At 38.6% G+C, this 12,980-nt stretch overlaps 1 protein-coding gene across 1 annotated transcript in view; it reads left to right on the top strand.

Moving 5' to 3' along the window:
* rorca (RAR-related orphan receptor C a) overlaps window positions 1-12,980 on the top strand; it is an 18,623-nt gene extending 5,643 nt beyond the window's left edge. The window contains exons 2-10 of the mRNA XM_015040083.1: window positions 4,808-4,893; window positions 5,009-5,150; window positions 5,315-5,755; window positions 6,023-6,144; window positions 6,599-6,731; window positions 9,860-9,967; window positions 10,129-10,239; window positions 12,155-12,267; window positions 12,376-12,980. Coding sequence (XP_014895569.1) covers window positions 4,808-4,893; window positions 5,009-5,150; window positions 5,315-5,755; window positions 6,023-6,144; window positions 6,599-6,731; window positions 9,860-9,967; window positions 10,129-10,239; window positions 12,155-12,267; window positions 12,376-12,537 — 1,418 coding nt within the window. The 3' untranslated portion in view covers window positions 12,538-12,980. The remainder of the gene's footprint in view (window positions 1-4,807; window positions 4,894-5,008; window positions 5,151-5,314; window positions 5,756-6,022; window positions 6,145-6,598; window positions 6,732-9,859; window positions 9,968-10,128; window positions 10,240-12,154; window positions 12,268-12,375) is intronic.

Below are 12,980 nucleotides of genomic sequence, written 5' to 3' on the forward strand. Positions count from 1 at the left end.
GAAAAGAATCGGTGCCGTTTTAACCCCCGGTTTGGGTTTTTTGTGTTTTTTGCAAAAAGCAAAAAAAAAAAAAAAAAAAAAAAAAAAAAAAAAAATGCATGCTGTGATCTGGATTCCCCAGTCTGGTTTTGTTTTGGTGTTGCAGAAGTTCATTTGGTTTGAACTATACACAGCATAGTCGAACGAAAGTGGTCTATTTTCTGTTTACAGTGGTGCAGGATAAAATTGTGTGTGGCTTGAGTTCTTGGCAGCATGTACAGTATATTGTTAAAGAAACAAATCAAGAAAGTAGGCTTTTATTGTGTGTGAGAAAAATTCATTGAAATGAGCAAGTGAGAAGATACATAAAAGATGACTAAAAATGTCCTTCCAGCTTGTTTTCGTTGCGTTTGATGCACGTAATGCAAAGCTGTTGATTTTATCATTTAATTTTAACCACAAACACATTTCCTGCTAAATGAAGCATTCCACAGAGAAATATTCAAATTGTGCATGAAAGCAGAATCGTGCAGGAGTCCACGCAAAAGCCTCTCGTTCCACTTGTGTTGTGTCTGCCAATGAAACTCCTACACCTGTTGTACATTTTTAAAGGCCCTGTGGTTAGTATGAGGACATATTGTGCTACCTGTTCTCTCTGGCTAGGAGAACAAGAGAAAACTCACTGTACACTGAAATGTGCAGAGCATCAGTCACAAAGGAGAACCTGTGCTTGCAGAAAAAAAAGAAGTGTGGACACACTCTTATCTCAGGTGTGAATTACTTTTTTTTTTTTTTTTTTTTTTTTTCAAAATCGTGCTGTGCTAACAGTTTCAGTGTTAGCATTTGATATATAATAGCACTTCCATAAAGGTTCCAAAAGTTCTCACAAACTTACGTTAAATACAGATTATCTCAGGTAGCTGTAAAATGCTAGGTAAATAGGACATTGAACCCAGTTTGATTACCTGGAATGAGAGGACAAAGTCTCACAAGCCGAAGTTTCACAGAACAGAGGATGATAAATGCTGACACACTGAATGACTTACTGGCAGAAACATGACGTTAGTTCAGCAATTTCCCTTATTATGTTGTACTGTATATAGCCTACAGCTATTCGCTTAATTCATACAACAGTTGTGTTGCAAAAGGCATGTTTATTGATGCACGTGTCTCTGAGTCCTCAATTTCTTTAACTGTGTTGGAGGAGGATTTCTGACAACCCCCTCAATCAGAAACCTTGTGTTTGTCCTTTAAAACCTGGTGGAAGATGCACATCCAAGTTGGCGTCTAAGAGAAACAGATTATAGTGAAGAATGCATTGAGTTTTTGTACTGATATAGTGAAAAGAAATAGCACATATTTTTGAAAACATGAGTTTTTAAAGGAGTCTTCTACAACAAAAAATTATTTGTATTTGTATTACGTATTAAGTTCTTTATAGCAGATGCACCATATTATGGAGGTTATGAGTTCCCCCTATGCATCCATAGAGGTCTGATTCCTTTGTGGCATGTTTTCCTCCTTCTTTTTAAATACTACCAAAAACACCTAAAGTATCAATTGTGATACAAAAAAGGAAGACATTCATTATATATATGTATATATATATATTATATTAACGTTTTAGTTGTTTGTTCCATTTAAAAGGTCCATCAAATGCTTTTAGAAGTTCCCCATTTCTGTTATTTCTTGTGTCAGGCTTTAAAGGAGTAAACAAAAATAAATTGTGTTTTCCTTTTTTTTTTCCTTGTAACAAAAGATTAACAAGGTTTTCCAGATAAGCTTTCTCATGGATAAAGGAGCTCTTGTTCAGGTCCTAGCTGAATTGCAACACCCATATCACATTAAATGTCACATGCGTCACTGGTTTAGATATTAGTAAATGCAGCAAATGCATTACAAACCTAATATATTTACACCAAACAGTGAGTAATTAAGGACAGAGCTATAGTGTGCAACATTTATTAGCCAGTAGAGCAGAACTGTTCAAGAAATTTCTGGTTTCATATTTCAGTGGAGTAGAAATAGATTGGCGGTAGAGCTCAAACACAGCTGAGGTTTCATGCAAATACTTGACATGCTGCAACAAGCTGAACAGCTATGAGCTATATCCATCCTCCTGTCAGTAGCTTACTGTAGTAATGGCCATGCAACTATCTCCAGATGTTGCTGCGCTTGTAAAAAAAAAATAAATAAATATCTCCTCCTCCTCACTACTGCTACATTTCTTTGAGTAAACCGTGCAAACAATAAAAGCGTCTATTCTCTCCTTCTTTAAAGGCTGAGTCAGATTTGGTTCCACCTTAAAAGCTGCAAGAAGCCAGATTGTGTTTCTTCTCACAAGCCCGCCCCCTTCTTTGCTCAGTGGAAAGTGTGTCAGTGGAGCAATTCCTGCTCTCTGGTCCTGACTGTGCCACTCAGCTGACTGGCAGGTGAGGCGGCGAGTCTCAGGAACAAAGCTCTCGCTCGCCGGCCAATTGGAGCGCGGCAAGACGAGGGAGGGTTGTGGCACTGTTGCCAGGACAACCACCTTTGAATGAGTGTGTTCACGGAATGCACCAGATGGGAGTTATATAACAGACTGTAGAGGGTGGGTGGGGGAGAGCCTCTGAGGGAGGAGGAGGGACAAAAGGGAGCAATGGAGAAAGGGATTTTTTTTTTTTCCATGGGCCTTTATTTATTTATATCGCTCAGTTGCATTTCGGTTGCAAGGACTTCTAGCAAATGAAGATTCTTCAAGCTGGAAACGGCTCTTCAAAAGACAGACAAGTTATGTTAGAAATGAAATGTGAACAGTCCCCTAAGTCGGAGTTTTCAGAACAATGTCAGTCACTGACATCTTCTGCTCTCCCTCTGTCCATGACGCACATCTTTCCCCACACGGAGTGACTCGTGATTGGGTAGTTGTATTTTATAAAAGGGCATTCATAGAAAAAGCAATTTTCTGAAGAGCTGTGAAGACCAGTTAAATCCTATTTTGTGATTTAGCGGGTTACCTAATACGCTGTGTGACCCAGCAAAGGGTTTTAGTGTTGGTTTGGCACACACTGCACTTCTGGATGTATGAGATCTTGCAAAACATGGTAGCAATCAAAGGTCCAGGCATCCACCCTGCAGCCAGTTGCTTTTTGAAGTAAAAATTCTAAAACAACCCCACAAAACTATCAATAAAAATCATAACCAATGAAAAATCAGTTCACATGACTAGGAAATTACACTGCCTTTTGGTTCTTTGTATTTGATTCAGATAACGTGTGTGCGTGTGCATGCGTGTGTGTGTATGTATGTGTATAAAGTTTGTATCTAAAAGGTACAGTTACAAATATAACAATAACACAATAATTGCTCTGCGTGGGATTTTGGAACCATTGTAGATTTTATTGGAGCGACACTATTAATAGTTTGGAGTTTTGTGTCCCACATGTTGGCAGTTATTTCTGGGTTACATAACTGAAGGGCTAAATGGGGGCTTTGTTTTTGAATAATTGCGCTCAGAGCTAAACTAAGTGTATGACTGAAATAAAACTGAATCTCATTCTTGGTGGGTGGCTTCATGTGAAACTAATGTTCACGTCAAAATAAGTTTTTTTATTATTTATTTATTTTTTAATTAAGGACTTGACCAAGTTGTCTGATGAACAGAGTAAGAAATCTAATTAAAATTTGTTTCGATGTAGATATGGTTTAGTTGTGTAGTTATGTCTCCAAGGAGAAGATACCAGGAAGAGGAGAGAAGATAGTGTGAAATGAAAACCACCATTTGGTTGTCTATCTTTAATTAATTTACTAAACTAAGAGTTAAAGTATTTATAATTTCCCTATTTCCTGGCCTAAAATTGGTGCAACCTTTGTATTTCTTACGATTTCAAGATCCTGCCAGCAACTCATCTAAGCGTCATAAACTCAAAAGGACTCCACTTGGCATCACTCTTTGTTAACCTGCGAACATGTTAGCTCGCCCTGAAGGAGGAGAGGCGGCGTGCAAAGGAGGGAGAGAGAGCGCGCGATGTGAAACTTTATAACCCCCGGCTTCGGCTAATGCAATTGACCTGCTATTCTGGGGTTGAGGAGGCCCAGCTACTGAGATAAACAACATAATGAAAAGAACAGGCTGTTCTTGAGTAAGAAGGATCAGGCTCCCATAATGAACACAACATGTATAATGTATACTTATTTGCCATGTGTGTTCATAACACTCCTCTGGTTTCTTTATGATCCTTCCGCACAGCGTCAGTTCTGTCTCATTATTAGGAAGTACATGTCAAACACTATTGCAAATGATAGATAACATTTGACCTGAAATGGATCGTTTTTTTGTTTGTTTGTTTCTTGGAAGATTCAGGTTGTTCCAAGTGCAGCTAATGCAAGGTGGTGGAGGGCTTGTTTGAATTAAAAATCAACACGGCTGTCCAAAGCAAATATTGATTCGGTGTAATCTGCCAACTTCATTTGATATGGCTGAATGGACCTATTGACAAATACTGAAGGCAGCCCTTAAAAGAAAATGTCATATTCATCTATAACTCAGTGTTTCAGTGTAAACCTTGTCTGTTTATGTAGTGACACGTTCTGCAAAATATGTTGATTTTTATCTGTGCTTCAAACACTTTCAAGAGATTTTAGTTGGAGCATGAAAACAAATAATTATTAATTCATTTGATTTTTAAGTAGATTTAATATTCTACTTTTTTTTTTTATTAATGTAAGTATTTGTGTTCAGGAATTTTAAAAAGTAGAAAAAGTCCAACAAATATGAGCATTGGAAAGTTTCCTTAATAAAATCTCAGTTTATTACATAATGACCTGTGTTTTTATCATGTCTCTTCAGCTCAAATAGAAGTCATTCCCTGTAAAATCTGTGGGGATAAATCATCAGGCATCCACTATGGTGTTATCACCTGTGAGGGCTGCAAGGTGAGTTTATAAGCAATTTCATTAGGTATATTTCTGTAAAGAACAGAAGAAGAAAAACATCATTGTAACATTTATTTGGTACCTTATTTTGTTTTTGCAATTGTTATTTTTGCAGGGTTTCTTTCGACGCAGTCAGCAAAACAACGCTATGTACTCCTGCTCAAGACAAAGGAACTGCCTGATTGACCGGACCAACCGTAACCGTTGTCAGCACTGCAGGCTGCAGAAGTGTCTCGCTCTTGGAATGAGCCGTGACGGTGAGCTTACTCCCTCAATTTATATTTAATTAACTCAAAGTTTCCACTGGCCCCACTTTGGGGTCTTTTTTTTTTTTTTTTTTTAATCACCGTGACTGCATGCTGTCCTTTTATGGACTACTGTTTGAGTTAAGAAGTTTTATCTCTGTGCTTTCCGGCTGCAGCAGTGAAATTTGGCCGCATGTCCAAAAAGCAGCGTGACAGCCTGTACGCAGAGGTCCAGAAGCACCAGCAGTCACAGGAGTGCGCTGGAGTCGTCTCCCGCGAGGAGAATGGAGACCTGGCAGAGCACGGCCGCACCTACAGAAGAGGCTCCAGCGCTACGCTCAGCGACCTGGATGACATCACGACCCTGCCAGAGGGCCTCTTTTTTGACCTGCCCCTCACCCCGGAGGACACAGGCGGCGATTACTGCAGCCTGGAAATGCTGGGAGGAAGCGCAGGGAGCAGCTCGTCCTCTCAGAGCTCGCCAGAGCAGACCAGCTTGGACTTTGTTGATGGCAACCACAGCATCAAACACGAGTACCAGCTGTTGCATGATTCTGGACTCTTCTCTCATGCCATCCTCAACCCTCTGCCAGACGGCTGCTCCCTCCTGGAAATAGGTCAGTAGTAGTAACCCCATTTGTGCTGCTTACAATGTGGATACATCCTTAAAAGTAAGACTGCATATTAGAACGTCTTGCAGTGGCGATAATATTGGTAAATATTGCAATGACAATATTAGGTGCGATACATGCCCACTTTCTTCTTTCCTAACTATATCAACTCTTAAGCAATAACAGAGCAACTGTTGTTTTGTACTGAAAAGGTTACAAGTCTTAAAGAAATCTCTGCGGATGAATGAATAAGTGCCGTTTTCTTCCATTCAGAGCGTATAATCCAGAGTGTAGTGAAGTCCCATGTTGAGACAAGCCAGTACAGCACAGAGGAGCTGAAGAGGATGGCATGGAACATCTATAATCCAGAAGAGACTCGTTCGTACCAGACCAAAGTAAGTGTGAGGCTCACTATTGTTGATCATTGTCTACAAACAGATTAAAATAGAGCCCGTTTTGCACTGCATGGAATAAAAGAGTGAAATTTAGAGAAACAAAACATAAAATAAATAGATGTCTGCATTTGGGAAGATTTGATTGTCAGATCTAAGTCATTGGTTGTCCTTAACTTCAGGTTATTTTTGTTTTTAACAATATACATAAATCAAGTGTTCACCGACTGAGTAACAATCATAATTCAAATCATATCACATGTCTCCTGAAATCATTCTAGTTTTGTAAGTGAATGCCACACGGTGAAATACTATGTTTAATTGGTTATGCTTTTGCTCAGGCTATTTAATTGAACATGAGCTAGACTCAAAAGGACACAATGAAACACAACCTGTTCTTCACGAGCTGCTGTCCTCAAATAAACCCTCTGCATGCCTCTTTTTTCCCCTCTTTCAGTCAGCCGAAGTGATGTGGCAACAGTGCACGGTTCACATCACCAACGCAATTCAGTATGTGGTGGAGTTTGCCAAGCGCATCTCTGGCTTCATGGACCTCTGTCAGAATGATCAGATTATTCTACTTAAAGCAGGTCAGTGCATAATGCGAGTTAACTTCACTCCAGGCTAAAATCACACCCCGTCTTTTAGTTGCGACAACAATAGTTGTTGTCACACTAGTCTAAGAAGGGTGGACCTCCACACAGATTAACAGCTGCACATGCTTAAGAAGCTGCATAGTTTCTAATTCTCCAAAGAACATCCAGCTTTGTTTTCATCACAGTTTCTTCAGTAATTATGCGTAACTAGGCAAAGGGCTGGGATGAGATTCACAGGGTTTGAAAATACATGTGATAGAATATTCAATATTGCATATATATAATATTCACTCTCACATTCTGGGAGATGTAGGAAGAGGAAAGGTTTTAGCTCCTCAACTTCTCACGGCGACCTGAGCAAAGCAGGTGACATCAACTAACTCACTTACTCTTTGGTTACCTAGCAACAACTTGTTGAGTCGCAGCTGCAGTTTCATATTTTGCCATAACTGCAGAAAAATTAGCTCTTTATTCAAAGTTATGAAAACTTTGCCTAAGTTGATGTGACTGATAAGAAACGCTTATCTTGTGATAAGTTTTTCAGCCATATTATCCGGCTGTAATATGATCAGACTTGTTATTTTGAATATAATACATAAACTGTAATATGTGATAGCATATTTCAGATTTTGGTTTGACATAAAACAACACAGGAATACCAAGCTGAAACAATAGATAAGTTGTTGGGCCATTTGGCTGCTCTCCACACATGCCTCTCTTTTCACACCGGTTGCAGTAATAAATAGCACCACCTTTGTAAAATCCTGCTTCTGAAAGTAACTTTGTCCATGGGAACCTTTTATAGGTAGCACATTTTCACTTACCCACCCTGTTGGATGGAGTTTTCTAGCTGGAAGCAAAAATGATTTTTAAATTATGTCACTTTAAAATGCTTTGCGACTTTAAAGGTAATGTGTTTTAAATCACCGAAGTATGGTTACAGTTGCCAGTAGAGAAAGAGGGGGTAAATCCTTCGCACATATAGATATTTTAATACTATTTATGTTCTTGGGCATAAAAAAAAAACACAACTCTTTTGGAGACACTGCTGCTTATAATTATGGATTGTGTTCCTTTGTGACACATCACTTGGACTATTTTTAATGATGGTGATGTTACAAACTTCCTGTTACTTTCAAGTAATGCTGGTTTCAAAATATTAATCATATGACAAGTTCATAAGTTTCTTCCTTGAGAGCTGGGTTTCAGTGTTGTCTCCCTTCACCTCTTGCGTAAAGTGATACAACACAAAAGTTTCTTACATTTACACCAAATACTTTAGCAGACTCTACCTAATTTATAGTATGTAGTTGCTGTGGCAAATTCATTGGTTCGAATTTTTTCTTTGGAAATTTAAACTGTTTTCATTTTACCGAGCAAGTCCTCGAACAACGCTGCTGCAGTGGGAGCCATTAACTGCTCAGCGTCTGGCCCTGTTTGGCCTTCACAGTGGAAACAGTCACTAAAATACAGTCAGGATAAATAAGAGTTGTCAGGATATATAAGAGTTCCAAGAAAAAATGTTTCAGGTTTCATAATAGAAATGTGCCTTAAGAGAGATGGATGTCAGTCCTTTGACTTTCACACCATAGCAGCTTGTGTTTGTTGTGACCAAACACACTTTCAATGGCTGAATTTGTCTTTCGTTTTCCATGAGGAAAGTAGCATAGTTGTATTTCAACCAGCTGACTGGCAGGAAGCAGCAGTAAATAGGAAAGCTGCAGCACTTTGTTACTTTACGCTCCTCACAGCCAGAGAAAAACGTAGGTCACGCCAGCACTTCCTGTAGTATTTCTTTAAAAGGACTAGAAGCCAGCAAAACAACACAGGGAAATATTTTAGCGATTTTAAATCTGCAGTTTTTATACTTGGATTTCAGTAACCTGCCCACACTTAATTACACTGTTAACAATTTGAGCACATAAATCACATGGTGAAGTCTGTCTTTTTGTTTTGAACTTTACTCTTTGAAGCATGAGATGTACTTTATTATATACTTTGACACCTTCCTCTATTGCTTTATATGGCACACATCAATTAAGTGTGCCACACCTCAAGAAGAAACTGGAATGTGGACTGACGAGAGGTTTTTAAATAAGTTGTATTTTAGCCTCCGCCACCCAAGAACTTGTCTTTAAGCCAGCTTTGCTTTGAAACTCAGACCCAAAAACCAATTTAATTTTCACTTTAAGTGCATTTCACAATTGGGTGTTACCATTAAACTTGCCCAAAGCAGCAGGAAATGTTTTTATAACTGAAAAAAGGGAATTAAGGTGTGAATAAACAAATAGAAACTTGTACTACTACAAAATAGCACTCCCAGAAAATACTGAGAACTACTTAGCCATATAAGTATGTAAATTTAAATCAAAATGAAATTAAGAAGAGCACAGTATCTAGAACAGTTAACAAAAGACATGATTTGGTGTGTTTGGTTTGGCTACATGGTAAAGTTCAGATGCAGATATTTTAGTATCACATTTAGAGTGCAGATTGCATAATGGTGCTCTCAGTTTGAACATGGAGTCAATTAGGAAACCAGTAGTTTTCAAATGAGAGTGATATATTAACTGCTTAAAACCTTTTAAAAGAAACTCACTTTAAAAATGACGAGCCATTACTTTAATGACAGTGTTATGTAATTAATTGCTATCATTAAACACAGAACAAAACTAATGTGAAAGCTCTACGTAGCATCCAGAGCCTGGTAAAGTCTTGTACTAAACAGTTGCGTCCTGTTAAAGTTTTTATTGCATTATCGTTTGTCTTATTATCTTTAACTGTGCTGTAGTTCTTATCCTTCAAGTGGCCTTGTAGATTTAAAACAGAACGTGTTGGACGAGCTTCTGAATGTTTTGAGGACCAATCCCCCGCTGAATTTTAATGAGACACGAAGCCCTGACTCCAAGCGTTGAGGGAGCCTTTTCTAAGCCCTAGAAATGCCCTGGGACACACTTCCTCATTCAGCTTTTGCTCAATATAGCATCTGCTAGACCTGCCGTATGTGTTTATTAGGCTCTTATCACGAAAAGGGCTTTTAGTTTCTACGATCATGCCTAGGAAACAAAAGATCAATGCAGTTTTTAAAAAACAATATGTGTTCTTTATCTTTCTTTCAACAGGGTGCATGGATGTCCTTCTGATCCGTATGTGCCGAGCCTACAACCCCATCAATAATACACTGCTTTTTGATGGGAAGTTTGCGAGTGCTCAGCTTTTTAAAGCTCTTGGTGAGTCAGCGCAATGGGCCTCTTCCTCTTTCTCTGTCTTTCTATCACATAAACATTATGAAAGGATGGGCAGGTGATTTGAGGTCATTTTTTCCCCCCCATCTTTTTAACTGTCACAACAATTATAGTCAAACATTGTTTTGCTTCTCTTCCCTCTTTAGGCTGTGATGACCTTGTGAATGCTGTGTTTGACTTAGCAAAAACTCTGAGTCGTATACAGATGTCAGAGGACGAGATGGCTCTGTTCAGTGCTGCGGTCCTTCTGTCACCAGGTTAGATTACTGCACCTTACTTTACAACTTTCCTGTAAATGCTAAACCAGTGTAACTAGTAACTGGCTAGCCAATTCATGCAGTCAGAATTACTGGTTGAAGGTGTGTAGTGTATTTTATGCAACATTAGGTTTACCAGCATTCTTATACACTGTCTCAACCAATTCATAAACAGGCCTACTAAACCCCGGATTATTATGGTGCGGTTGAACTCATCATTCCTTGTTGTTTTCTACTGAGGTCCGTATCTGATTAATGTAGACGGTGTCAGTTCTTTATCACGCAAGCATTTTTAAAGCTGCAGTGACGTGAGAACATTTGTTTAGCTATTTACCTTTTCTTCTGAAATCGGGAAAGTTTTCACAGAGAAGAAAGATATTTAAACTCATATTATCGGGCAATACATGCATTCATGTATTTATTTATTTTATTTTTTTTTGCACAAGAGTGTACTTTAGCCTGTGCATGCAACAGAGTTAGGCATCATTTATCATGTAAATCAAGCCTCAGACTTTCAAATGACTTCATTAAACAGGGAAGTTTGTTGGTGTTGTTGCAACAGAGGTGTTTTTATTTACACCCAGTCTTACCAATTGGTTTGGCTAAAAAATGAAAATGATCGCAGCTAAGCATAAAAACTATCATTGTAGAGCCAAATATAAGTGTGAAAACATAGCCCACATTCCATGTGGCATATCTTTATCCAAGTTTCGGTTTTACATTTTCATTTTAAAACGTGTTAAATATCAGCTATAATAAAATAAATTAATGTTCCTTACACTGTTGTTCACTCTTAACAATAACTAATTATAAACTCTGTTCACAAAGTTTTAAACTGAATTGGTTCATGTTCATATTTCCCCAACTATGTATTTAGAGCTAATTTTTCAGTCCCATAAGGAACTAGTTGCCGTTCATTACTTTATTACTTTATACAATAACCTTAATAAAAAAAAATGTAGGTCACAACGTCATGTTCAAATTAACCTATTATATCACTGTATGGCATTTGTAACTTGCCCTTTGCCAGCTTATTTACATCAGTGTAATTGCGTCTTATCTTTGCTCATATAAACCATATTTAAATATGGGCAAGTTTCCAGTAAAGCTGTTCTTACTTACGCAGCTTCCTAGTTTAATTGTCATAAAAAACTGACTTCTGAAATTTGTCTCTGAACACTGGCCCTTTAAATCTATGTTTTAAATTCTGACCAGCATACGCTGATTCTGTTTTTTTCTCAGCTGTCAAAATTGTCACTGAAATAATTAAAACTGTCTGATAATGCTGATATAGTCAAGAGGCAAGTAGATGCAGCTTCATTTGTCTGCCCGCCTATGTTGTAAATGCTAAACCATACTGGACTAAAGCAGCCTTAGCAAAGTACCAACAGAACCCGGGTGCAGAAATAGTTTGGCCTAATCCAGTTGTTTTGATTGGTAGGGTAAGAGCCTCCAGTTTATATTGTTATATCGTTGCGTTTAAAGACAGAAATACATTATCATTTTCCTCCCACAAAGACTGGCAGCCCTATGTGTCCATACCGACTGAAGCTTCAAGCAGACACACATTTAAACAGAGTGAGCAGTCACCAAACTCTTATCTTTGAGTGTAAATTTTGCACTTGTTTCCTGCATAAAATAGCCAATGTTTGGCCCTCCAAAAATATCAGCTTATTCCATTTTGTACCTGCCAAGTCGAGGTTTGTGTAATGCCACCAGCTGCACTCAATTCCAGATCACCTTGTAAAGAGAAAACACAGAATAGTACATTTTCAAGTTCTACCCAAGTATTGGTCATCTCATTGACAGTGCTTATTTGAACATAGATTCTGTATATATGTTTATCACAAAATAAAGCATATCTAGATCGTTTTTGCAAACAAGACAATAGCAAATCTGTGTTCTTCTTTTTCAGACCGACCTTGGCTGACAGATGTCCAGAAGATCCATAAACTGCAGGAGAAAGTTTATGTGGGTCTGCAACGCTGCCTGCAAAAAGAGGGCACATCAGAGGAGAAGCTAGCAAAGGTACAGAAACTTTCTAGCTATATTGCTCAATGTCTGTATGTGTATGATTTTTTTATTATTATTATTTTTCCTACTAACTTGTATTTTGTTCCTGTACTTCCTTCCTAGATGGTGTCTAAGCTTCCCATGATGAGGTCCATTTGCAACCTCCACATAGATAAGCTGGAGTTTTTCCGTCTGGTTCACCCTGAGACGGCATACGCCTTCCCTCCTTTGTACAGGGAAGTTTTTGGGAGCGAAATCACCTTCCCGGACTCTACCGAGGGCTAGCTTAGCCTCTCAGCTAAAATGGTGTGATTAAACATAGTGACACTGAGGTGTGTTTAGAGGAAGATGAAAATGTGGTGACCGTCATACGGCAGAACCAACCAGCCCAATGACAATCCTGCACGTTACACTTTAGTGCACTCTCCTCTCACCTCTGAAGTCCAAACCCTGTGGAGTAGCTTTCACCGCCTTGCAGGCCAAACCTATTAACTCAACAAAACGGGAGAAGTTGCTGGGTCGCAGGTGCACATTACCTCCTTTGTAAAGAAGTGAAGAAACCATTGAACAGTAGCCTACATTGTTCTTTTTTTTTTTTTTCTTTTTTTTTTTTCACAAAAATATTTTTCTATAAGTCACCTTTAACTGCTGGTTGAGTTTAATTCCTTTCTGGCGTAGTCTTTGTTACCTCCACAGCCCCTGAAAGCGATTGTTGAATGTACTCCCCC

The sequence above is a fragment of the Poecilia latipinna genome, unplaced genomic scaffold (assembly GCF_001443285.1).
Source record: "Poecilia latipinna isolate Pla-1442-1.1 unplaced genomic scaffold, P_latipinna-1.0 Scaffold495, whole genome shotgun sequence".
Lineage (NCBI taxonomy): Eukaryota > Metazoa > Chordata > Actinopteri > Cyprinodontiformes > Poeciliidae > Poecilia > Poecilia latipinna.